The sequence below is a fragment of the Lygodium microphyllum genome, chromosome 24 (genome assembly GCF_053477565.2).
Source record: "Lygodium microphyllum isolate KBCC chromosome 24, Lygodium_microphyllum_v1.1.10, whole genome shotgun sequence".
Classification (NCBI taxonomy): domain Eukaryota; kingdom Viridiplantae; phylum Streptophyta; class Polypodiopsida; order Schizaeales; family Lygodiaceae; genus Lygodium; species Lygodium microphyllum.
Genome location: NC_141158.1, coordinates 99,771,794 through 99,796,905, shown reverse-complemented (window position 1 = coordinate 99,796,905; position 25,112 = coordinate 99,771,794). Strand labels below are relative to the sequence as shown.

Here is a 25,112-nt window from a genome sequence, read left to right as displayed (position 1 = left end):
TTGGAGACATTGATACAACTTTCACTCAAGTAAAAGCTGTTATCCAAAGGACACAAGAGAAGCATAAACGCAAAGCAGATAAGCATCCTCGTAAGTTAGATCTCAAGTTGGGACAATATGTTCTTCTTAAGTTTGAGAAGGCTCGCTTGAAGAAGCAGAAAGGTCAAAAGGGTAAAGTGGTTAAGCTTTCTAATCGCTATTATGGCCCTTTCAAGATCACAGATAAGATAAACGATGTGACTTTTTGTTTGGATCTACTAAGTCATTGGAACATTCATAATGCTTTCCATATAAGTTTTTTGCATCCCTATATTGGAGAACCTCCAATGGAACCAATCAAGGAAGATTTACGTGACATAGAAGAAACAGAAGAGTTCCTTGTGTCTGAAAGAATTTTACACCATCAGGACAATAATCTAAGGTCAAGTAAGGTATTACGGAAGTATCTAGTTAAGTTTAAGAATTATCCCCCATTGGACGTTGTCGTCACATTAAGAGTTGAAGGTCTACCACCGGGGCTTTTAGTGCAAAAGAAGAGTTTAGGATTAAAGATTCAGGAAGGGAAAATGGATTGGGTTTTAATAAGATCCGGGATTTAGAAATGATTTAGATACGGAAGAAGAGTTCAAGCCTTTTCACTATGTACTTAGCATACATGAACAGAAGGAATAAGACTAACTTGATTACATCAAATGCCTCTAGATACATACATCATATCATAAAGGATATTTTCAGATTCTCAATTCATTTATGAATGTCAAATGCAAGCTCTAATGGCATTTATTTCAAGTACATAGATGGATTTCAACCCTTTGGTTCAAGTATATTGTTGATAGATTCAAATGCATCCAAGATTTGGGCCAAAGATACATGAAATGAATTGAAAAAGTATAATTTTAGCTTCAGCCCTGTTTTAAAACAGAAAATTCCAGCCCATAATCAAGTTCAAAATGAGTGCTTAAACTCAAGAACAAGCACTTCTAATTATTCATGAACAATGTCCTGAAGAAAAGAGGTCATTTCCTTCCATTACAACCATAAAAATCCCATTTTTGCTCATAAAAATGGACCATAACAGTGGGCTGCCCTGTTTATGACTAGTTATTTCAGCCCATAACAGCCCATAAGTCTTCAATATCCTTACCCTTTGCTTGCCCCAAAGTCACTCAAGTACTTGGGTACAAGTCGGGCTTCATTGGACCAAGAATAAGGTAAACAAAATGAGAGAAGTCGTACATAAGAGCAGGCTGAATACTCTTCTCTCAAATTTCCCTCTTTTATAGACTGTTTCAACATGCATTTTCGTCAGACCAAAGAGGCAGAGAAGTGGAGCTCTCACCATATTTACATCTTCAGTAGTTGGGCCTATTGATCTTCAGTTTGCATGCTCCATTTCATGCACCATAGCTTCAGCTCTCTCCAGTTTGCCTCAGACAGTGCAGCCCACATTTTGCACCGAAAAACGCGGGCTGCTCCCTGCTCAATCCCTGGTCACTTTTTGACCAGCCTAGGTCACTTGCTGGTCACTTAAGTCTGTTACTCCTGGTCCCATGTGGATCTAGTGGACTTTTGGCAGTTTTTGGCATCTTTCTTGGGTTCTGACCATATTTTTGTACCTGAATTAATGTGATTTATCCTGCAGACTGTCAATTCCTTCCAGATGACCAAGTTGTAGGTTCCCATAGACTTATTTTTCATAAATATACATGGTATAACTGAAAAGTATATGCTAAATACAAAAGAAATTGTATAACTGAGGTGGTTATTGGATAACAATGTCTGAATTTTGTATGCAAATTTTCTCATATAACTTCCAGTGAAGCTCTTCTGTGTTCACAAGAATCCCATGATTTATATTATGAACAGTAAACTCTTTGACATTCACCCCCTCCTAACCTGCACATCCTCCAGCATGTGCCATTTCATAAGATTACAGGTCAAGGTGGATCTTCTTCATCATCTTCATTCTCTAAGTCTCTTTCTTCCTGCATGTCTTCAAGTAGAGGGCTTATATTTAAGTCATCAAGTTCATAAGTTGAAGATTCTCTTCATTTGAAGAGTTTGATTCATTTCCCAGCTATTGGAATCTTTATCATGGTCCCATCCATTTCAGCCAAAGAGTAAGTAGCATTATTATGTACTACTTTTATAACATATGGTCCAAACCACAGCTTGGCTAACTTCCTATGAGCACTATATTGATTGTCCAGGCTGCTATCATAGACAAGAACCCAATCATTATCTTGAATAGCTCTTGGACGGAGTCAATGATGCTTGTCAAACCTCTTCTTATTCTTTAGTCTTGCTGTTTTTAGCCTTTCAATAGCTGTTTTGACATCTTCTGGCCTTCTTTCAAGTTGCCTTATGCGTAAAGACAGCAATTCTTCTCTATTCATGCCTTCATCCCAAGGCAAGATACTCCATGTGACAATGGATTCCTCAATAGGCATAACGGGTGGCTGTCCATACATAAGTTCAGCTGGCATATATCCTGTCATTGCACTATGGGTAGTTCTATCAGCCCATAATGCGAATGGTAGCATTTTAGGCCATTCCCTCAACTTCCCTTTGCGTGATTTTGCTAAAGCTTCAAGAATTGGTTGATGGCCTCTTTCACTCTTTCCATTGCCTTCAGGATTGTAGGCTGAAGTAAGAGATAGCTTAATTCCTAATTGAGCAAAGAAATGGTGAGCCTCATCGGCATCCAATTCCCCTCTATCAACTGTTACTTTAGCAACACATCCATACCTGCAAAATACTTCTTCAAGTAGAAATCTACAAACAGCATGAGTGGACTTTGTTGTCAAGGCCTTTCCTTCCACTTGATTTGTGAGATCTTCTCTAGCAAGTACTAGATATCTCATGTTCAAAATTCCTGTAGGCATGGTTACTAAATCAATAACCCATCTATAATGAATGGATAAAGGATAGGTAGGCTGAAGCCCATCTCTATGCTTTACCATAGAATACATTTGACAAGCATGACAAGACTCAACAAAATGCTCAATGTCTTTATACATGTTTTACCACCAAAATTTCTCTTTTATTTTAGCAAAAGTGCCCCATATGCCTCTATGACTAGCCAATAGGCTTTCATGGAATTCTTGCATGACCTGTCTTTGTGTCTTTTTATCTCCTAAGACACGAACAAGCGCCCTTCCTTTCTTTTTCGCATGCCTCCAAAGGTAACCATCTTTAAGTAAAAACCATAGGCTTTTCTCTTAATTCTCTTGAACTCTTCATTAGTCCAACCTTCCTTCTTTGTCATAGTACTCAAAAATTGGCCAATTTTTAGCCAATCATCTGCATAATATTCTTCTTTAAAGTGTGAACAAACCATAACAAAACATGGAGTATGTTGTTTACTAACTGTCCATTGTCCTTCTTTGGTTGATTCATCCTTTCTTGTTGATGTAAAAGTAGTTTTAACAGCTGAACCTGTTGTTTTTGCTATAATTTTTGTTGTACCTGCATTAACAGCATCATTTATAAACTCTGATTCTTCTTCATCCATCATTTCTTCTTCATCCATATATCTGGCATGTGAAAGCATATCAGCAACTGGATTATCTCTACCTGCAATATGTTTCAAACCAGAATTTAAGGATTTAATATAGGCTATCCATCTTAGCATGGCTATATCAGGAGTGGAACAGTTGGCGATCATGCCCAAGAGTGGAAGGCAATCTGTCTCAACTATAACATGTGCGCCCATGAAGTACTCCCTGTCACATTTTAATGCAGTTACTACTCCCCAAAGCTCTCTTTTAATTTGAGCATACCTTCTTTGTCATTCATTAAGAACCTTTGCTCCAAAACGGATTACATATCTGTTGCCTTCAAGGTCGTCTTGTCTAACTACCCATCCTATTCCAATCGGACTTGTGTCCACTGTGAGTATAATGGGCTGTCCATTAGAGTAGTTAGCCCTCTTTAAAGTGGAGGCTGAAATCATCATTTTCTTGAGTTTCCGAATAGCCTGAGTGTGTTCTTTTGTCCATAGAAACCTTTGGCCCTTTCTTAGAAGCTGATAAAGACTTTCAGCAACATGGGCAAAATGTGGAATCCAAATAAGGTAGAAGACACATGCACCAAGAAATCTTCTCACCTCTGAAACATTTGTACATTCTTCTTGCATTTTGCCGATAGCATCTATTTTGGATGGAGAAGGCTTTCGGCCATATGGACCACACATATGTCCGACCACAAGGACTTCTTCGACTCCAAAAACAGATTTAGCTCCTGAAAGAGTAAGATGAACTTCTTCCAATTTAGACAAGATTTGAGCACAATCATTAATATGATCAAAGACAAACTTTCGACATCCAAGTTCATTGAGTTCTTCATTTTTCTCATGAACTTCACATCCTTTGATTGGAACATCGTCAAGAAAAGGAAGAGTCAATTGAGGAATATAATCCCTCAATACTTTATGCATAGCATTCATCATGTGAGCTACTGAATTCGTAGCCCCTTGAGGTAGAGTACACATGCGGACTAGGCCAAGAGGTGTCTTCATTGTGGTAATGTCACAGCTTCCAAAGCAAGCTGAAATTGGTCGTAGCCTGAATATAAGTCTCCCATGGAATAGATTGCCCTACCTGCAAAAGCTTCAACAAACTCATCCACAATTGGTCCTGATCCAACATTTCTAATAGTGACTTTATTGATGGGTTGTAAATCTTGAATGAATCATAAAGATTCATTCTTCTTAGGTACGGTAAACCAACGGTTGGAATATGGGGTTGAAGATGGCTCCAATATTCGCATTTTAATCTTTTCATTTAAAAGTTCCAATAACTTTGGCAAATGAGCCCTTGGAACCGGAATTGGTTTAAGATTCCAAGGCACATATGGGACCGTAAAAATTACCATTGGTGCCACAATGCTTGGATCCACACAGCCAATTTCATGTGGCTGAAATGAAAAAGCTTTACCATGGTTCTTTAATATCTGCATGAAGATTTTCTTTTCAGCCGGCAAGAGAAAAGAGTCTTCACCAATTTTCAGCTTTTGTAGACTTTCTGTTGTAAATTGGTGACCGATATCTTTTGGATCACAAAGGCTTGGTTGTTTGGATACCCTTTCTGCCAGTCCTTCACTTTCAGGTGGTAGAGGAGTAGTTACTGGCTTGACCTTCTTATCAACTGTTTTTTACTTTGTTTCTACTCTTGCTTCATCCTTGTTTGGCTGTCCAAAAGCTTCATAATCTGCAAATTCTTGAATTATGTCATACATATCCAATGTACATACTTGTATGGACTGATTTTCAGCTTGATTTTCTGCATGAACGGCTGTATAAATTTCAGCCATTGTATCATTATAATTCAGCCCATAAAATAGTCTTGAAATTTCTTCATCTTTAGGTAAAACATCAATTTGCTTCAGCTCTTGCTCTATATGACTCAAATACTTTCTTTCACCCCTATTCATGGCTGAAAATTGTTTATAACAGCCTACACTATTGGCTGAAAAAGCCTGCAAATCAGCTTTTGGCCTTGCCTCCTTCATATGTGGAGGCAATTTTTTGTGACATGTTGCACTGCCATAGCCTCCACTTATAGCAGCGCTACCCGAAAACCCTTAAATTCTCAGGCATTAGGAGGAACAGGATGATCTCTCAATCGATCCCTATTCCGATGGTGATTAACACAGACAGTTAGGAATTAAACAGCTTTATCATTATCCTTGCTTCTTATCCGAGCATATGATGAACCATCATCAAGAGCCTTTGTCTCTAAACGAGACTCGGAAACAAATGGTTGTTCGAGAATGATAGGATAACTGCAGGAATCTTGAACAAAGAAATGAAATTCATCTTTTACATTACCAATAGTAACTGTACATAAGGACGGGCTGCATAAAGATCGCCAGAAGAGTTATTAGCTACCTTCATGCGCCATCCTGGGTCCACATCAATGGGCCATCCACCATTCTCATAGAGACTTCTTGACATAACATTAATTTCCGAACCATGGTTTATAAGGGCAATGCATGGAGTTTCTTTCTCACCGATTTTAACAATAGTTTCAGTAGTCGCCCTTGCCCAATGGGTATGGGAATAGTGACTACTAGGAATAAAGTGAGTTTCACTTTCTTCTTGCATATTGTGAAGAAGAGTCTCTTTCTTATGCATGGGCTGCACTTTAGATTGAGAAGTTCCCACCATTATGGCTTCTTCAGCTTCTCCTTCATAAATGTCTTCATCTTTGGCTTCTATAGCTGCAATCAATTTTTTGATTGCCTCTAATCGAATCCCTTGAGTTTTCAGCTTCTCTTCATCCTGCAAATACACATGAAGTACTTGCAAAAAAGAATGTACAGATTCTTCAGTTTCCTCACCAACATATTGTATTTTTCATTTAATTACATCAATTATTACATCATGAAATCCTCGTTTTGCAATTTTGAGAATTTCTCCTAATATAAATTCAATTCTACTTCCAAGAATCCTTTCTTCTAGGATCCATTTAAGATCCATTGCGGTCTCTATGTCAGACTGCAACTTGTAACTGGGATGTTTGCTTTTTCTTTTTCCTTCTGTCTTCTTTGCTTGAGAGGCATCTCCCATGTCATATTCTGGTGGCGGCGGATTTTCAACAGCCTTCTGTTGGTCTGGTTTACTTCTTGTTATGCGTTTAGTCGGTCTTGAAGAAGAAGGACCGGCAATATCTTCTTCTCTTTTCTTCTATCATGGCTTCTTGATTATTAATTTCAGCTAACCGGGCAAAAGCTGAAAATGAATCCACAGGCTTGGACCATCCGGTTCTCCCTCGAATACATTGACTGGCAGTGGTTAAATCATCCTTAGTTGCCTTGCCTTGCTCCATGCATTCCAAGGCCTGTGTCCACACTTTAGATTTTGCATTAGTTTTACATGCTTTAACAATTTCATTAGTTGGCTCAATTTGCAACCCATAAGTTGCAGCATCAACAGCTGCATAGGCTGTTCTTGTTGCCAAATCCTCCAATCTTTTCTTCATGCCACCGTTGCCGAAGTTTGGCTCAAGAGGAAGCCCGGTTTCGGTTGCATGAATTTTACCATCCTTCCAAAAGACTAATTTTTGTGCTTCAGCTTCACGGAATGCACCACACTCTCTCTTGTCATGCTGAAGGCTATCACACCAAATGCAGCGTCTTTTGAAGCCTTCTCGTGCAAGCCTTTGGGCAGTTGACCGACCCCTTTCTTCTACTTTTACATCAAGCCTTTCTACTTTAGAATTAATTTCTGTTAAATTAAGATGGAGATCCCGCATGCTTTTAATTATCTCGTCCATAACATCCTTCTTTGGAGAAGGAACAACAGAATTTCTTGATTGCTCGGTCATTGAGACAGGAGGTCAAGAAACTGGAACAGGCTCCTTCATAGATTCAGTTGTTGCAGGGGTTGATCCCTATCTTAGGCGCAATCGCTCTCTTCGAGCAATCATATTAACTGCTTCAATGATATCACTCCAAGCAGTCTTCAATCCCGACTCAGAGTCAGGGTCTTCAAGTCGGTCAATAAATTTCTCCTAAAGAGAAGAATTTGCACCCTTTAAAAATAATTCAATCTTTTGACTTTCCATACCTTGTTGGTCATCAGGATCTAGTTGGGCAAATTTGCTTTCAAATTCTCGATGAAGAGTAGTAGCAGTTAGACCCTTATTGGGCCTTTCGACCCATTCGGTGAAGACTTTCTTTGTCATAAGGCCAGAGTCTTCAAGGAAAAATTCTTCTCGAAGAGCCTTCTTGAACACAGTCCATCCGGCATCTATTTGGAAAAGACCATGAATTCGGTCCTGGAGACCATGCACAGCCAGGCAAGCAAAGTAACGGCTCCAGGCATGTTGAGGAACTCCAAAGAAGACCATCTTGTCAGTGTAGAGGTGGATAAAAGATGACACATTTTGTCCATTAAATTGCATGAGCTCATGCCCAACTGCTTCTAAGGCCTTAATGGCAGAAGCATCAATCCACTCTTCTTCTTGTCTCCGTTGTTGTTGCAATTGCAACTGCTGTTGAAATTGCAGCTGTTGTTGTTGGCTCTCTTGCATTAGACGAACCAACTGTTGCAAAGCATCGCCTCCCGAACTTGATGATTCTCCCATTGGACTTCTTTTTCCGCAGCGGACCTTCACGTCGGGTTCACCACTGTCGTCGCGTTAAGAGTTGAAGGTCTACCACCGGGGCTTTTAGTGCAGAAGAAGAGTTTAGGATTCAAGATTCAGGAAGGGAAAATGGACTGGGTTTTAATAAGATCCGGGATTTAGAAATGATTTAGATACGGAAGAAGAGTTCAAGCCTTTTCACTATGTACTTAGCATACATGAACAGAAGGAATAAGACTAACTTGATTACATCAAATGCCTCTGGATACATACATCATATCATAAAGGATATTTTCAGATTCTCAATTCATTTATGAATGTCAAATGCAAGCTCTAATGGCATTTATTTCAAGTACATAGATGGATTTCAACCCTTTGGTTCAAGTATATTGTTGATAGATTCAAATGCATCCAAGATTTGGGCCAAAGATACATGAAATGAATTGAAAAAGTATAATTTTAGCTTCAGCCCTGTTTTAAAACAGAAAATTCCAGTCCATAATCAAGTTCAAAATGAGTGCTTAAACTCAAGAACAAGCACTTCTAATCATTCATGAACAATGTCCTGAAGAAAAGAGGTCATTTCCTTCCATTACAACCATAAAAATCCCATTTTTGCTCATAAAAATGGACCATAACAGTGGGCTGCCCTGTTTATGACTAGTTATTTCAGCCCATAACAGCCCATAAGTCTTCAATATCCTCACCCTTTGCTTGCCCCAAAGTCACTCAAGTACTTGGGTACAAGTCGAGCTTCATTGGACCAAGAATAAGGTAAACAAAATGAGAGAAGTCGTGCATAAGGGCAGGCTGAATACTCTTCTCTCAGATTTCCCTCTTTTATAGACTGTTTCAACATGCATTTTCGTTAGACCAAAGAGGCAGAGAAGTGGAGCTCTCACCATATTTACATCTTCAGTAGTTGGGCCTGTTGATCTTCAATTTGCATGCACCATAGCTTCAGCTCTCTCCAGTTTGCCTCAGACAGTGCAGCCTGCATTTTGCACCGAAAAATGCGGGCTGCTCCCTGCTCAGCCCCTGGTCACTTTTTGACCGGCCTAGGTCACTTGCTAGTCACTTCAGTCTGTTACTCCTGGTCCCATGTGGACCTAGTGGACTTTTGGCAGTTTTTGGCATCTTTCTTGGGTTCTGACAATATTTTTGTACCTGAATTAATGTGATTTATCCTGCAAACTGTCAATTCCTTCCAGATGACCAAGTTGTAGGTTCCCATAGACTTATTTTTCATAAATATACATGGTATAACTGAAAATTATATGCTAAATACAAAAGAACTTGTATAACTAAGGTGGTTATTGGATAACAATGTCTGAATTTTGTATGCAAATTTTCTCATATAACTTCCAGTGAAGCTCTTCTGTGTTCATAAGAATCCCATGATTTATATTATGAACAGTAAACTCTTTGACAACGCTCAGTTTATGACTAAGAGAGAACTACAAGACTTTTCAGATCTTCTTAAGGACTATGTATCCCCTCTACAGTTGAGGTCAACTATTTAGAAGCCAGAGGGATGTCACTAAATTAATTGCTTATTACACATTCTCTATTTAATAAATTTATGTCAATAAATTAATTACTCACTTTTCTTTAAGTGTTGATGATGATCTAGCATGGCCATGAGACCATTTAGAGACTAGTATTCCTAGTGCATCACTTAATGGGGTGATCAAAGCACTTGTGATGGGGATATCTGGTACTGGTACAGGCATTACAAGTTATGAAGGGGAAAAGAAGTGTCTGCCAAGTGTAAGAGTGTACACAAGAACCAAGGAGTTACACATAAATGAAGATGGATTGAGTTCTAAGAAAAGGAAGTGCATTAGCATTGTGTATATGTATTTATGTGTGCATCCAGGGACGCCTGGGAATGTTTACTTGTGTGTAATAACCATTGCATTCATTTAGGGTCATCCTCTCCCCTACAAGTCAAGGTTTAAGGTCTTTTCTTTCATTAAGAAAGACTAGAGAGGGAATTCTCTCACTAAGAAAAACGAGAGACGTGATCCTTTGGAAGTGACGAGAGAAGTGATTTTCTCTTTCTAAGGTCTAAAATAACACAAGCTTTTGTATGGAATTCAATCTTAAGGTTGAGGCCCAATGCAATCTAATGAACTCTCCCTATCTATGACTCAAGGTGGTTGCATGGATTACAAGTTAAGAGTACAGTTTAAAAAGCTATTTTTTGGAAAATCCATTTTTAAAATATCTCACAATAGAAAAATAATCTCTAAAAACAGGCCACGAAAGTTATCGAAAAAGCGAGATCTACAACTTTCGTGTTGGATGTTTTTTCATCCAAACAACGCACAAAGAGATATCTCGAAATTAGAGCTGCAGAGTGGAACAACCACATCTTGCATGAAGATCAACTTAACTCTCTCTCCAAGAAGAGAAGCTCTTGAAAGCCTATAAAAGAGGAGGCTCTCCTTGGGTGTAAGGGAGGGGTGAAGGAAGCATCACTTTGCATGTATCCAAGAGGAGAAGAGAAGGTTCAAGTGCTACGGAAACCCTGCTAAAATCAAGTGCTATGGAAGCTCTGCTGAAATCAAGTTCCAAGAGGAGAAGAGAAGGTGCAAGTGCTGCAGAAGATCTACTGAAATCAAGTGCCAAGAGGAGAGCCCTATACATATTGTGTAGGAGAGAAGGAGACTCAAGAAGGATCAAAAGGTGGCAACTTCCAAGTTGTGCAAGTGTTAGCCGGTTGTATACCATGCAAGGAACCGTGATCTTGTTTCCAAGATCGACAAGTAAGAATTGGTTTATGTGTAATGGAGGAGCTTGCTCCTTGTCAATAATATAACTCCACAAGGGGGGGGGACTGGCCCATCTTCGAGTCCCTAGTGTGTTGCCAATTTCTCTACCTCTCTCTCTACAGCTTTCTTTTCTCTCATCTATTCTCCCTCTGTGCCAACATAATATTCGCCATACATATTTTAAGTATATAAGAAAGTCGAGCATGTATTTCAAATTCTATAACACTCGTTAGTGAATGCACATGCAAAAAGTGCCATCTTTTTTCTTGACTAGTAAGACTAGAGGTGCCTAAGCTGAGAAACTTGGTTCAATGAGTGCCATCTCAAGTAACTCTTTCGCTTGCTTTGCAACTTATTCATTCTCACACTTCGAGAGTCTATAAGGTGGCTTATTCACTCGCTTAGATTGGGCTTCTAGATCAATTAGGTGATCCACTTGCCTCTTAAGGGGAAGAGTTGTAGGCATCTGAAATAAATCATCATACACCTCTAGTAAGGATTTCAATGCTCAATTCTTAGATGGTTTTGAAGATTGATCTAAATTTTCCTTATTCAAGCATAAGACAAAGATCTATGAGCATTTGTTAAACTCCCATTTGAGTTGCTTTGTTGTAATTAGCTAAAAATCAACATTATCATGAACTCCCTCAAGGCAAATGAGTTGTCTATGCATAGCAAACTCCATCTAGAGCTAAGAGAAGTCCATAGTAATTTGTTGCAAGTGTTTCAAGTAGTCACAACCCAAGACATCAATGGGGCCCATGCCTAATGTAATTAGATCAACTAATGCCATACAGTTTTCAACCAAGCATAAGTAAACTTTGGAGCATACATGTGTGCCTTTTTTTTTTTCACTATTTGTTGCTTGAACTTTTAAGGGTTGCTGTAATTTTGCAGGGGTACATTGCACTTGATTAAGGGCTAACTTATTGACAAAACTATGTGTACTACCACTATCAATTAGGATAAATACATGCTTTCCATTAATGCTTCCTTGAATGCGCAGGGTGGGGGCTTATGGAGCCATCCATGTATCCATGGAGATGGAGCAAAGGGAAGTGGTAGCTTGAGAGAGTGTAGTAGAAGATATCAAATCAATATCATGAGGTGGGTAGCCACCTACATCAAAGGGAAACCCATCTTCCAAATCATAGAACCATTTCTAGTCTAAGTCTCGAGCATAATCCTCATTTTCAGCATGTGAAAGGATATTTGTAGCATTCGAGGCATGTAATTCCTCCTCATCATTTTGCCAATCCTCCAAAATATACATGCTATGGACTTTGACCTTCACTATCTTATAGGGGCATTTTGATGCATAGTCTACCGTGTACTTATCTCGACACTTAAAAACATAATCCTTTTTCTTTTCAATATTTCACAACATCTAGGAAAATGAATTTTTGGCCACTTTGACAAATGCATTTCTGGGCTTGTTTTCAGCATATTTACCTTCACCAATAGAGCTAAGTGTTGTCCCAAAAGTGGCATGTTTTATTTTAATTTGGAAGGGAGGTAAGTGGAGATTTTGGCACTGCTACTAGGCATGGGGTTGCCTCAAAAAACACCACCACATTAGCGTGACCTCATGGGGATACAAGGCTACCCAAAACCTTGTTGAAAGCCCTTATTTTTACGGTACTTCCTTGCATATCTTTTAGCCAATTCAATTGCATCAAATAAGGTAGAAGTCTTTTGAGCCTTTACATTAGCCAATAAGCTAGACTCTAACCCATAGATGTACTGTTGCAATTTTGCATCATCACTAATGCTCTCAATATACATGGTCAAGTTCATAAACTAATTTGTGCACTCCCTTACTATGAAATTACATTGGTCAAGTTGGCACCATCATCTTGCCAACCACTCTTTTTCCACCGGGGATATAAAGACTTGAACCATATACATCTTAAATTCCTCCCAGTCAATAAACTAATCATTTTCACGGCTTATGTAGTGCCACCAAGTGTGGGAAAATCCCTCTAAGTGGAGAGAGGAGAAGAGAATTTTCTGATCATCACTGCATGTATAAATATCAAAGTATAACTCCAATTTGGAGGTCCATTCTTCCAACTCCGATGGGAATGGTGATTGCCAATTATACTTTGTAAGAATGATCTTGTCACGAAGATCACTAGGGCCTCGATGTCTGTGAAATCCTTGTTGTTTGTATATACCATGCTACCCATACATACCATGCTATCCATACAAGTCATATTGTGCATTGACCCCATGCTACCCATAGGTAGCATGTTGCCCATCATTGCCAAGCTGGACATTAATACCATGATGTCCATTATTGGGTTGAGCCTGCTAAGTGCCATTGGGGCTCCTAGGGAGAGTGGGGGAGCTTTTGCCAATGGTAAACAGTGGTCTCACAGAGGGGTTGGATGCATGGATGATGGGAGAGCTCAAGAGAGGCTCTTTGTTAACATGAGAGGGCTTGCCAACCTCATATGTGGTAGTAGGAGGAATGCTCTTAGCTTCAAGGATACCCTGTGGGCCATGAAGCAGTTTCAATGGTGGAGGCTGTCATGATTCATGTTTGGACTCATTTTCCTTATCTTGTGCTCGAGAGGTGATGGATAAATGGGCTATAAGAGTGGTGATGTGCTCTAAGGTCTCTTGAGTGTGAGAGTTGGAGAGGGTCATTTTTTCGATCGCAAGATCAATTTTTGATAGCATATGGTGATGATTAGCAACCATGTCATTGTGCCTTTCCATGTGATGGAGCTCATGCTAACAAAGGGTATGATTAAGCATAATGTAGGGTTTCCTCATTTATTGAGGCCCTAGAGTCTCTAATATCCCTCTAGACCTCATCATAGGCCTTGCTTTTGCCTTTCTGCCTTGCCATCTGAGTGTAATCTACAAGACCCACTGTCAATAAAATAGATGTAACTTCCAGTAGGAGTTCTAATCGATGAGATTCTTGATTTATATCAAAGGAGAGAAAGTTTTCTTCAAGATGATCTATTAATCTTTGTGATAGAAAATGATCAAAGAATTTTGCAATTGAATATCAGTTTACTCTGCCAACACTGCATACATGTCAAGTGCTATACATGGGTGCCTTGCTCAATGAATGTGCCTCATATCAGGGGTATATCATCAAGAATGGGGTGATCATGGAGTGTACCTATACCTACATACAAGTGTCAGACTCTAGATCACCAAGAGGTGGGCAAAGTTTCCATCGGGTCAGGTGCTACACCCCTTCAAGGTCTTAAGTGATAAGGGAGGGTCACCTCTCTTTTGGCTTACCACCTCGCCTAGCATCAACCTTTTTTCTTGGCCTGAGTATACATGGCAAACAATTTTTAACCACTCAACCAACATGGGATACATGAGAAAATTGAACATTGGGCCTTTTCATGAGATGCAAGAAATTGACAAGAACTTGGGTGGAGGGCTTACGTTGGCAGTCCAGTGATTGACTAGCTGCCACTTACCCTTTTTACAGAGCATTTTTCTAATAAGTACACCAATAACTCAAAGCTTGTCCTCTTCTCATGTAAGCCTTATCCAATTAACACATCTCATGTATCAAAAAAGCTCCCTAAAAGTTTTTTTCCCTTTTTTCGGGGGCGCATAAGAATATTGCTTTTGAAAAAAGTAGTAAACTAAATGCAACATTAGCAAAGAGTAGTGTGATCTTAACTTGTCCTACTATGATTTATTTTTTTTTAGTTTGAATATCTTGTGTTTGCCCCTAAGAGCTCCTAGCATAACTCAACAATCTTACCATAGCAAGTTGAGACACTCATATGGGATATGGCCTGTGTGATTTCTAAAAGCCATTGCATTGCAACTATTATGTTGAAACTTAATTAATAGCAGTGATTACCCTAATGAGCTTTCAGCTAACCTCATCCAGGTTGCTATGCTCTCCAAAAAGGGTCACAAACATCCCAAAGTTGGGCAAATTTGCACCTTTAAGACACTTTCTAATTCTCCTCCACACTGGGATGAAATACGTGCAATCCCAAACTAGATGTTTCTCACTCTCTTCAGCATGTTTGCAAAAAGGACAAGAAAGGAAAATTTCCAATCTTCTTAGAGAGGATAACTCTAAGCAGAAGCTTCCTAACAACCAATCGCCACCTTGGTGAATTCAACCTAAAGGAAGGAGTAGCTTTCCAAATGTTCCTAACCTATCACCTCCAAGTATACAAACTGACCATAGGAAACTCTTTCTTCCACTCAATCGCCACCTTAGTGAATTCAACCTAAAGGAAGGAGTAGCTTTCTAAATGTTCCTAACTTATCACCTCCAAGTATACAAACTGACCATAGGAAATTCTTTCTTCCACTCGGCCTAGAGAGGCATGGGGATCATAAGTGGCGAGCGTTCAGAGTCCCTCACATTCTTACAAATCCAAAGCTCTTCGCTAAACATGCTAGTCAGGTCCTTAACGATTGAGCTTTGTTTTATTTACCACGGACCTAGGCCAATCCTCCTGGAGTATAATACTGAGGAGACCCATCTCCTTTCCTTAGCAGAGAGAGAGAGAGAGAGAGAGAGAGAGAGAATTGATCGCCATTGGCCTCGCTCCTCGTCCCAGTTTTTAAGCCATGTTGTCATGCCGCTATCATAGAATCCTTTTGCTAATCTGGGCTTCTGTGGGCTGGGGTATACGAAGGATTAACGGCATGCAAATTCAACATTACCCTTCCACTAGGCGACGTATCCCCAAGTCTGCTGGACCAAGACTCCCAATCGGCATTGGAAAAAACAGTTTGCCAGCATCCTGCCAAAGCCTAAGCGACACTAACTGAGGGATTTTAAGCACCTGATGCACGCAAACAAGCCGATCTTGCCACTTAAAACTTGCCCGTATAACTCCTTTGATGCACACAGCAATGATCTCGTGCTGAATTAAGATAGAGCAAGGCTCTTTCCCCTGCATTTTCCTTAGCAACTTGGTGCTTAGCGTCTGAGATTTCTGAGTCAAGGCTTCCAGTACAGCTCCACCATCGAACATATCTTCTGCCAGCACTCCCTAGCTTATTTGGGCTAGGCCTTTCTTGCCCTGGCATGACCAAAGAAAATCCCTAATAAGCTTTTAAGTCCTTGACGATGAATGATTGTTGAAACATAGAATAGAGCCCACATAAACCATTGCTGAAGCCAGCAAAGGAGGAGAGTGCAAATAACCACTTCCCAATCTTTGCGTGAAAGTTCGAAAAGAACCATTGGAATCAGTGGCTTAAAGACACACCTACCCCTATGGGGGCTCCCAGGTAGCACACCCATCTCTCTTGAATGTACTATTTTGAAGCCCAGTTCTGTAAGCCAATGCTCAAGTCTAGGCTATGTTTTAGCCTTGGAGGCAAGAAGAGCTGAGAATTCTAAATATACCTCCAATAAGCTACTGATAGACCCCGTTTCTGCAGCTACGATGGAAGCGTTATCATCTGTGAAAAATTGCAGTGCAATCAACGAGTCATCCGATAGATGTAGGCCTTTGATAACATCATCCTAAATCCTTTTGTCGACCTTTCACAACAAAAGTGGGTTTGTGATGAGAGCGAGAGCTTAAGAGACCCCGTTGATGCCGATGGAGAGAGTAGCGTTCCGAAGCAAGGTGGCCAGAATATTGCTGAATAATAGTTTCAAGCACATAGCAGCCAACACAACCATGATGGAGGACCAACTCACGAGATCATAGGTGTTGGCCCAATCAATATTTGTTGAACAAAATCAGATTATTGTAAGCTCAGGGCATGATCCATGGGAAAAACGAGGTTGAGTATCGCATCACGTATACTACAATCAATATTTGTTGAACAAAATCAGATTATTGTAAGCTCAGGGCATGATCCATGGGAAAAACGAGGTTTGAGTATCGCATCACGTATACTACTCCCATCCACAAGCCCGTACTGCTTGGAATGTATGACCATGGAAAGAGTTTGACATGCATGGCAAGCGCTTGAGCAAGCACTTTGTATGAAAATTAAGCATTGTTAATGGATGCCAATTTGTCACTTTAGTCCTACCCAAGGACTTGGGTATTAACTTAATCCAACCTTGATTGAAACACTTAACATACTCCAATTTGTCTTGTATAGTTGAGCATGAGCACTAGATCAAGTCCACAATAGGGCCATGACTTCTAAGTTACTTCAACCAAGATGCCGTTTGGACCAAGGGCTTTCTCAATCTTCATTTTGAATACTACTTTCTTGATTTCTTCTAGGGAAAATGGCCTATCCAATAGGAGTGCTAGATCAATATGGATAGGGACCACTAAGTCTTCCAAAAAAGTCATACAATCTCTACTCATAAGTTAGGATGGCATGGGGGCCTCCATCAACCATTGTTGCTAAGTGTTCTTCAAATATTTTGATAAGAGTAGTCATTGATGGCGAGGATAACTATTTTTTATGCAAGGGATACATTCTTTTTTCTGCTTTGATTTCAACATAGTGAAATAAAGCTCAGTAGGCCATCACCTTTCAATTCTTACTAGCCTTTGAGATGAACTTTGCAGCATGCACTACTATTTCTTCTTGCTACCTCAGATAAAGCTCCATGTCATTTAGACATCTATGCGATGTTTCATCTTCAGAATTCATAGCTAAAGATGCTAGGGGTGAGTTGCAGGCCCTAACTACAACTTCATTATTTCATTTTCTTATTAAAGCCTTGTTCCCTCCCCCCTCCTTTGTGTATCAATTGATGGCCTCTAAACATTTTATCCACCTAAACTCCAACATAGCTAGTAGATTCCTAGCATGATTCTAACTTGAATAGATCTTATGGATGAATCTATTCTCATTGAGAAGTGAGATTGAAACAGAATGGAGGGCACATTACAATTCTTGCCAGCACCTTGTGAGACAATCTATCCAACCTGCTACCTCTCCAAGTCGAGTTGATGTTCTTGTTGTGCTATGTACTTCAATCATGCCCCGTCAACACAAAGCATAGCAACATCTTTTAACTCACACATAAAGACCAAATCATTCCATGAGTATCCTCTTGTACCATTAAGCCATAGCCTTGGGAGCACTCCTCACTACATGTCATATTCCAATTCACTAATTCTAGTCACCACCTAGAATAGCAATCTTCCCTAAAATCTACAATGCAATTTGGTAAATTCCCACTATTTAGCCTAAACCATAGAGGTATTAGCTACATATCATGAGCACATCAACAAAGTTCACCTTGAATGCTAAATTGACCCCAACAAAGCTTCATCACCAACATTGAATGCAAAGACATGTTTGAATTCCTCTTTGATTAACATTGGCCTTTGGCTCTTCTAAATGCATCAAAAAAGGTTTGAAAGCTAGGAATTTGAAAGCTTTTGCAAGCATCATCATCCAAACTGCACAACAAAACTTGACCTTTGGAAATAGATTTGCCCTCTCAAAGCATCAAAGATAGCTCATCCAACATGGCGTTACCATTGATAGGGGCATAATAGTTGTGATCCACCGAGGAGGTTCGTGCAAGATTTTGTTGGCGTTCTTCTTGTGATCTTTACCATCATCTTTCCCAACAACAACTTTCAATGTGGACTACATGTCCCCTTTTGAGTCTTTGCCCTCTTACCTATTAGCAATCTACACTTGAGAGACTACTTCCTTTTTTGACTTATCATTGGATGCAAACTGCATCATTTTCCAAGCAACGACCTCTCCATTGCTCGACTTTTTAGGCTTATTCACAATTGCTTTATGGTTCTCTTTCATAGATTTCTTGGGACATCCACGAGCAAACTGCCCACTACATTTGCAATGATAGCATGAGTCTAGAAAAGCAAAAAACCAACATTGAGCACAAGCTCCATTCCTTTAGGATCCTACAACTACAAGTATTCTCAAGGCTCATTATGATGTTCCCAAAGAATACACAACTACTTATCACCCATTAGCAAAACCCAAGACGTAACAACTGCCAAAGCCTATGGCACATTTCCAAGCATTGGGATGATATTTGATGCTCCATCATCAACCAAGGGAGAATTTCAATGAAACTAATCCAATTTGGGCATTCATGGAGCACCATCCTATCAAGTGAGAAGGTCCAAGGTAATGCATACACCAAATTTGCATTGTGTCCAACTATCGAAGCAAGAACCAAATCACATTTGGCCTTAGAATCAAGCAATGCCAAATAAAATCCTTTGATAACAAATTTGAATTGAATAATGGCTACCTTACCTTCACAAGTCATGTCAAGCCATTTGCAAAAATCCTCCTCCATATGCAACCAACCCAAAAGATACAAGTATGCCTAAAAGCAACATACCGCTAACAAACTTTGTCAAGTGCAATTGTGGCTTTGTGCACCTAAGCTCCTTTTGTAGCTTTGACTTTGCACTCAACATTGTGTCTATCTTGATCTTGCTTCAAGAACTCTACTACTGCCACATTGAGGTCATTAGCCTTCAAGGCTTGCCAATAGTCCCAAAATAGCAACAACTTGCCCAACAAACATAGCCATCCGGTTTACTTGAAGATTGAGATGAATTTATAATTCTTGCATGTAAGCCTTCCGGAGTGATAAGATTTATTTCTACCTTTGGTGGCATCACATCTCGTTGAAAAGTGAAATTGGAAGGCAGCAACAATCAAAATTAATTTACATGCCATTGATGTTCACGTATTTTAAGACCTCATTCTCCATTTACATGATGCAAGTGACCAGTATATGGATTAAAATGTCCCCCATGAAGGTAACCTCTTGGTGTTGCCTATTGTTGATCCTTCTCTGCTGGTCAAAACCTAATCTTAAACTCTTCTTTCTATTTCTCAGGCATAAAATTTTTGGTTTTACAATCTAAGGGAACAATAGTAGCACTGACATCAATAAGGTTATCACACTTTCTGGGCAAGGGGAATGATAAAGTTGTAACAGATACCCAACAAACTTGATCCTTACATAGATATTATCATTCATTGAATCCGTTAGCAATTTGTCTCATCCAATCATCATGAAGGTGTGTAGAGTGACTTGTTAAACAACAAAATACATGCAGAATCTGTTCAAGTTGAAATTTGTACATTTGACCCGTCACCCTGCAATCCATCAAACATAAACTAGACTAGCAAACATTAATGATTTTTGTGTCTTTCACACTCCATCAAGCAATCTGTGAATTCAATGTCCAGACACTCTTTGCATCCTGCTCCTGAGATACATCCCCAATTTTGTCATAATCATAATTCTTACATAGGCCAAAATGATGCTGTAAAGCTGCATTCTACCCTTTCCAAAGTGTTATTCTCTAGAGAAACTAGAATAAAGAAACAATTACTTCCAGTTCTAGCCTCTAAGTACAATAACTCTTGAGTAAAAAATTACAGGTAATTCCATAATGAATCAATGCTTTGATAATGCAGCTGCAGTCAAGGAAGAAAAATCATAGGTTGCTCCTGCTGATGGAGTCGAAATTTCTGAGCCAGCTGAAATACTGCTTTTGCTTGCAGCAGGTACCGGTGGGCCAGAGACATTGAGGGAATTTCCACTGAGTGCAGAAAGGGATGAGGAAAAGAGAGACTGATAAGGCATTGAAGCCCCTGGCATCCCTTGGCTTAGACTGCATTCCAGCAAAGGGGGAATATGAAGGATTAGAGATGTGATATTAACAATACTCCCAGAAGCATGTAAGGCATTTTTCAAGTGCATGATGCCAGAATAATTCAAGTATGGACTCATAAGGTTAGACGATTAGCCAAGTGTGGATAAATAGTTTACATATGCAATTTTGGCACAGGGAGGCAATTTTCACTTCGCTATGTCAACACAAAGTTGCACTAAAAGGGAGAACTGGTGGAACATTGAGTCACAAATTTCAAGTAAACACTCAAAATATGCAAGCAAGAGCTTTCCACTAAACCCTTTAAATGGAAACCAGGACCAATATAGATGCAACTAAACACTAAGTCATCTGCCACTTTTTAATGTCAGAATAAGAAAAACTCGACAATTCCCCATCCCACTCAAGAACGGACCAATCACAGACGAAAAGGATGAAAGAAGGAATATGATCAGTATTTAGAGCCACTCCATTTGGAGTACCTTATCAAATATTCCAATGGCCCATTTTCAAATAGTTCAAACAGAAGGTATGACAGCAGACTTTGAATATCAACCTCGATCCCCAGTCTGCCAGTGATTTCAACTAGACACAAAAAGTTGGTTAAGAATATTTTAGCAGCCTCCCCCCACATGCCTTACAACCATACTTCAGAAAAGTACAATCGTTAGGGAGCCCTTATTCCAGAAAAGAATGACATGCATGCCTACAGGCTACTGCAATTCCTCTTCGTCTGAATTCAACTCTTAGTCCTTTGAGACTGACCTTACAGCTTTAGTTAACAATGTATATGTAACAAGTAACACGCAAATAAAAATGAAGAAATAGTGGAACTATACCTAGGTGCTCCCAGGACTTGAAGGTTTGTGTTTTGCGCAATCGCCCCCATGCCAGTCTGACAACATGGTTAATATTTTAAAATGAGAAATTCTAAGAAAACACAATTACCAGCCTTTCTGGCATGCCAAAGGGACTCCTGAAAATTGTGTAAAGACATACTACTATCTCTTCAACAAACAACAGATAACTCATAAAAGCTGAAAGGTTCTATATGAATTTTCCCTGTATCTAGATTTAAAATTCGCACTAAACGCCTGCAACTCTCATCCAAACAAATTCACCACACAAACACATCCCACCTGACCAAGTGGGAACACTGAAGATTGACTTCCTGAATTGCCAATCATCCCTGTCAGTTGAGGATTAGACATTGTCCATGTAGATCCTATAGTTGTACTGACAGATCCCCGGTTCTTGTCTTGAGATGACAAAACTTGCTGGCTTGCCGGAAAGGTAGTTGGGAGTTGCACACCTGATCCTGCTGTTGCTGCCATTAGCATGTATTGCCTCTGTGCCAACGCAGCCATCTGCTGCTGATGTGCAACATAGGGGGACGCAATAGATGTCTGATTTATAAAGTTAAAGTAGAAGATGTTAAGATAAATAGGTGTGAAAATAAACACAATAAATGTATAAAATCTGTTTCAACAGCATGACCTGCCCAAACAGACTCAGTATATCCTTCTTGACATCTTTCTGCGGTGGTGGTGCATCTGATGTTTTCAACGATACTGCAGGAGAACCTATAAATAGATCCTCAAGCCCTGCCATGATGTCATTTTTTGTGGTTGAATCACTTGTAGACTCGGACTGTTTTGTTGCACCTGCCTCTGTGGAACCTGAGACTGGGTTTTCAGAACCCAAGGCGACCTCTGCAGCAGGTGCAGGTTCTGCAGCTGCACCAATACCTGAATTATTTCAGTTCTAGTGACTTCAAGTTGAAAAATATAGCCCCAAAATGATGCTGCAACAGCCAAATGAGTATACAAAGTAATTCTCTACACAGATTTAACCAAACAAGCCTATTGACTTTGTTTTAGGACCTGAAGAACAAAAAGAAATATTGGATCAAGATGACAAAAAAGCTTCAAAAGCAAGTGAATTTTACACTGAAATGCAGCCCATGACTGATCATCTGGTACAGACATAGGAACTGCAGCCTGCGGAGGATCTTCAATATTCAAAAGATCAAAAAGATCAGTAGATGCTTCCACTTTGGATGCAGCCTGCGCAGGCACACCTTGAACAGCTTGCAAAGGATTCTGAGGTGGCTTAGGAGCAGGTAGAGCAGCAGCATGCCTTGCATTTTCCTGTCCTTGAAAAGAAATTAGTAAACTTGCTGGTTTCAAACTGCAGTCCTAAACAAGCCCAGCAACAGATGCACTGTAGGCGTGATACTGTGAGGCTTAGACTTGGAGATAAACACAGCACCTGGAACTTGTTGGAGGATGCATCTGAGGAGGAAGTAGAAGCTCCAGAGGTATGGCGAATGGATGGTCGAGATGCATGAATTGTTTCGGTGTTATCTTCATGATGCTCGCTTTTCCTTGGTGCTTGTGTGTCAGACACTTCATGTTCATCATGGCCATGGTCAAGACTTTTATGCTCCTTCCCATTGTCTATGCTTCGTCTAGGCCGATCTGTGGAGAATCGTTTTTCCTCATGAGTCCTTGAAGGTGACTTGCTGCTCCTTGGAACCCATCTTCTTGCTTCATATCTGCACAAAAATCAGTGATTTTGTGTTCAGTTGTTAGACCATCCATGTGTCAATTCCATAGCTGAAATCATTGTAAATCTTATATCAACCTGACAAGTATACAGAAAATACAAATATCACATTTGAAAATGTTGGCATGTATCGTAAAGCATATGTAAAACGCTCTTCCTTTCTTCCTTAAACATCTTTCATGCTCTTAGCTATGGCTACTGCACCTTACAATTATAAGTTATGGGAACTCAAATATAATGGGGATTTTAGAGTTTCCAAAACATTTCAAAAACTTTGTTTTGTTTTCATTTCAAGCAACTATGGACAAAGATGCCCCAACCATTTGGGACGTGTCCATAGAGTGGTTTTGTTTCGCTTCTCCCTATGTAACGTGTCCAAGAAACCCCCTCCAAACTTCTTCAGAACATCTAATGTTTCATTCTAATGGAGTCCAGGCTTTAAAAACATGCATCATCAAAATTGCTTTCGACCTTTTTGATTAGGGACTACAATTTCTTACAAGAGGCAAAGACGTGATAATTTTGGCCCTATGAATCCCCCTCTTAGAATAAAAGTTGCTCCCCTTTATGTGGTTCGACAAAAAAAAATACCCTTAGACCCTACGGAAAAACCTTAAATAACTAGTCCCACAAGGCATAAGCAAACTTCCGTAAGGAGCAAGGAGAGACATTTGCCCTTGTCTTTTAATTTTTAAGAGTGGCTTGTTAGAATTTGTCAATTCTGGGTAGTATCCATGTGATTCGTGTGGTGTGGACACTATTCAAGTGTCACTTTTGTGTGTGTGTGTGTGTGTGTGTGTGTGTGTGTGTGTACCTAGTGTCTTTAACATTAAAAGTAGTGACACTAGGGACTGGAGTGAGTTAGCTTAACTCTAGTCAATTGCTGGAGGGCTGGTTAAGTCAACCCTTGACCTAACTTAAGTCGTACCTTCACTCTTTCTCTTTGAATTCAGCAAGTACACTCTACTCTCTTGCTTCAGCTCACTCATTGTCATTATCTCATTTCTCTCTCCTCCATGGCTGGCATATCACCAGCCAGTGCAACTTCACCCAAGGTCCTACCGCCATCAGCTTTTGTCCTTGTGAGAAAGTGCTCAACTGCCTAAAGCCCAACTACTACTGCCTAGCAATGCTCAATCCGCCATCATCCAACTCATTGGCCACCAGAGCCACCAGCATTGCCGCCAAAACCATCGACTGTGCAACTGCAATCTGTCTAGCCAGTGCCAGCACCAGCGCCGCCCCTATCTCGCCAACTCCACTTGTTCTAGCACAGTGCCGTTTGTGCCGCTTGGTCCTACACCCTGTCCACCTGCTGACTAAGCAATGCCACTTGCTCCGCCTCCAATTTGTATCTGCAATGCCGCTAGTAACACCATCTCTACCTTGCCTATCTGTTGCCTATATCCCCTGCTGCCTGGCAATGCCGCATGCTCCATTTAACACCACCACTCAGCCTATCCTCTATAGCGCCTACTTTCACTGCTATCTACCCACCAACTCCGTCTCTTTACCAGCGTGCCACCAGCTCCCCATCGATGATCTCCCGAATGCTGACATTTCCGCCACCTGGGCCGCCATCTCAGCCAATCGGGCTGCCACCAAGTCCTAATCTGTGCACGTGTCCCGGGGTGCCCAAAATTTGGGGCTTTTCATTGATTCGGCCTCCAAGCACAATTTGATCTCAATTTGCACAAGAAATTTGAGGCTTTTTGTTATCGAGGCGACAACACACATCACAAGGTGGATTCCATCTACTACTCACTATTGGCACACATCCCGTGTTAGATATGCTCAATGCCCCACCCTTGTAAAGTGCCACAAATGATCCATGGTGCTCAAAGTTATAAGGCTCCCATTATGAGGAGAAGCCATATGTGAACACGAACATCGGATAGGTCTTGACTTGTGTGTCAAATGAGGTCCATGTGACCGGATGGCAAAAAAGTAATCTTTGTGGATCTAGCCTTTGGATTAGATCGAGTAGTTATGCTAGTAGCAACTCGAGGCACAATGCATCAAGTTACTAGGTGTGGAGTTATTAGAGGGGCCTATTTTGGGGTTCCGCAACCCCCTAGCTAGGGGGGGGGGGGGGAGGGGGGGGTCTTAGGGAGGCCAGC

General features: G+C 40.3%; 1 protein-coding gene across 2 annotated transcripts in view; it reads right to left on the bottom strand.

Moving 5' to 3' along the window:
- Positions 1–19,813: 19,813 nt before the first annotated feature.
- Positions 19,814–25,112, bottom strand: part of AGD5 (ARF-GAP domain 5) — a 31,908-nt gene continuing 26,609 nt past the window's right edge. The window contains exons 6-12 of one of the 2 annotated variants that reach the window (XR_015688482.1): positions 22,696–22,981; positions 22,373–22,574; positions 21,922–22,160; positions 21,564–21,830; positions 21,264–21,319; positions 20,907–21,009; positions 20,392–20,424 (exon numbers count right to left, since the gene is read on the bottom strand). Coding sequence is in view for 1 of the 2 variants with exons in the window: in XM_087666096.1 (XP_087522222.1) it covers positions 20,208–20,424; positions 21,264–21,319; positions 21,564–21,830; positions 21,922–22,160; positions 22,373–22,574; positions 22,696–22,981 (1,267 nt within the window). In the remaining variant the exon portion in view is untranslated. Of the gene's footprint in view, positions 20,425–20,906; positions 21,010–21,263; positions 21,320–21,563; positions 21,831–21,921; positions 22,161–22,372; positions 22,575–22,695; positions 22,982–25,112 lie in introns of both variants that reach the window. The other variant, XM_087666096.1, reaches the window with a different exon arrangement.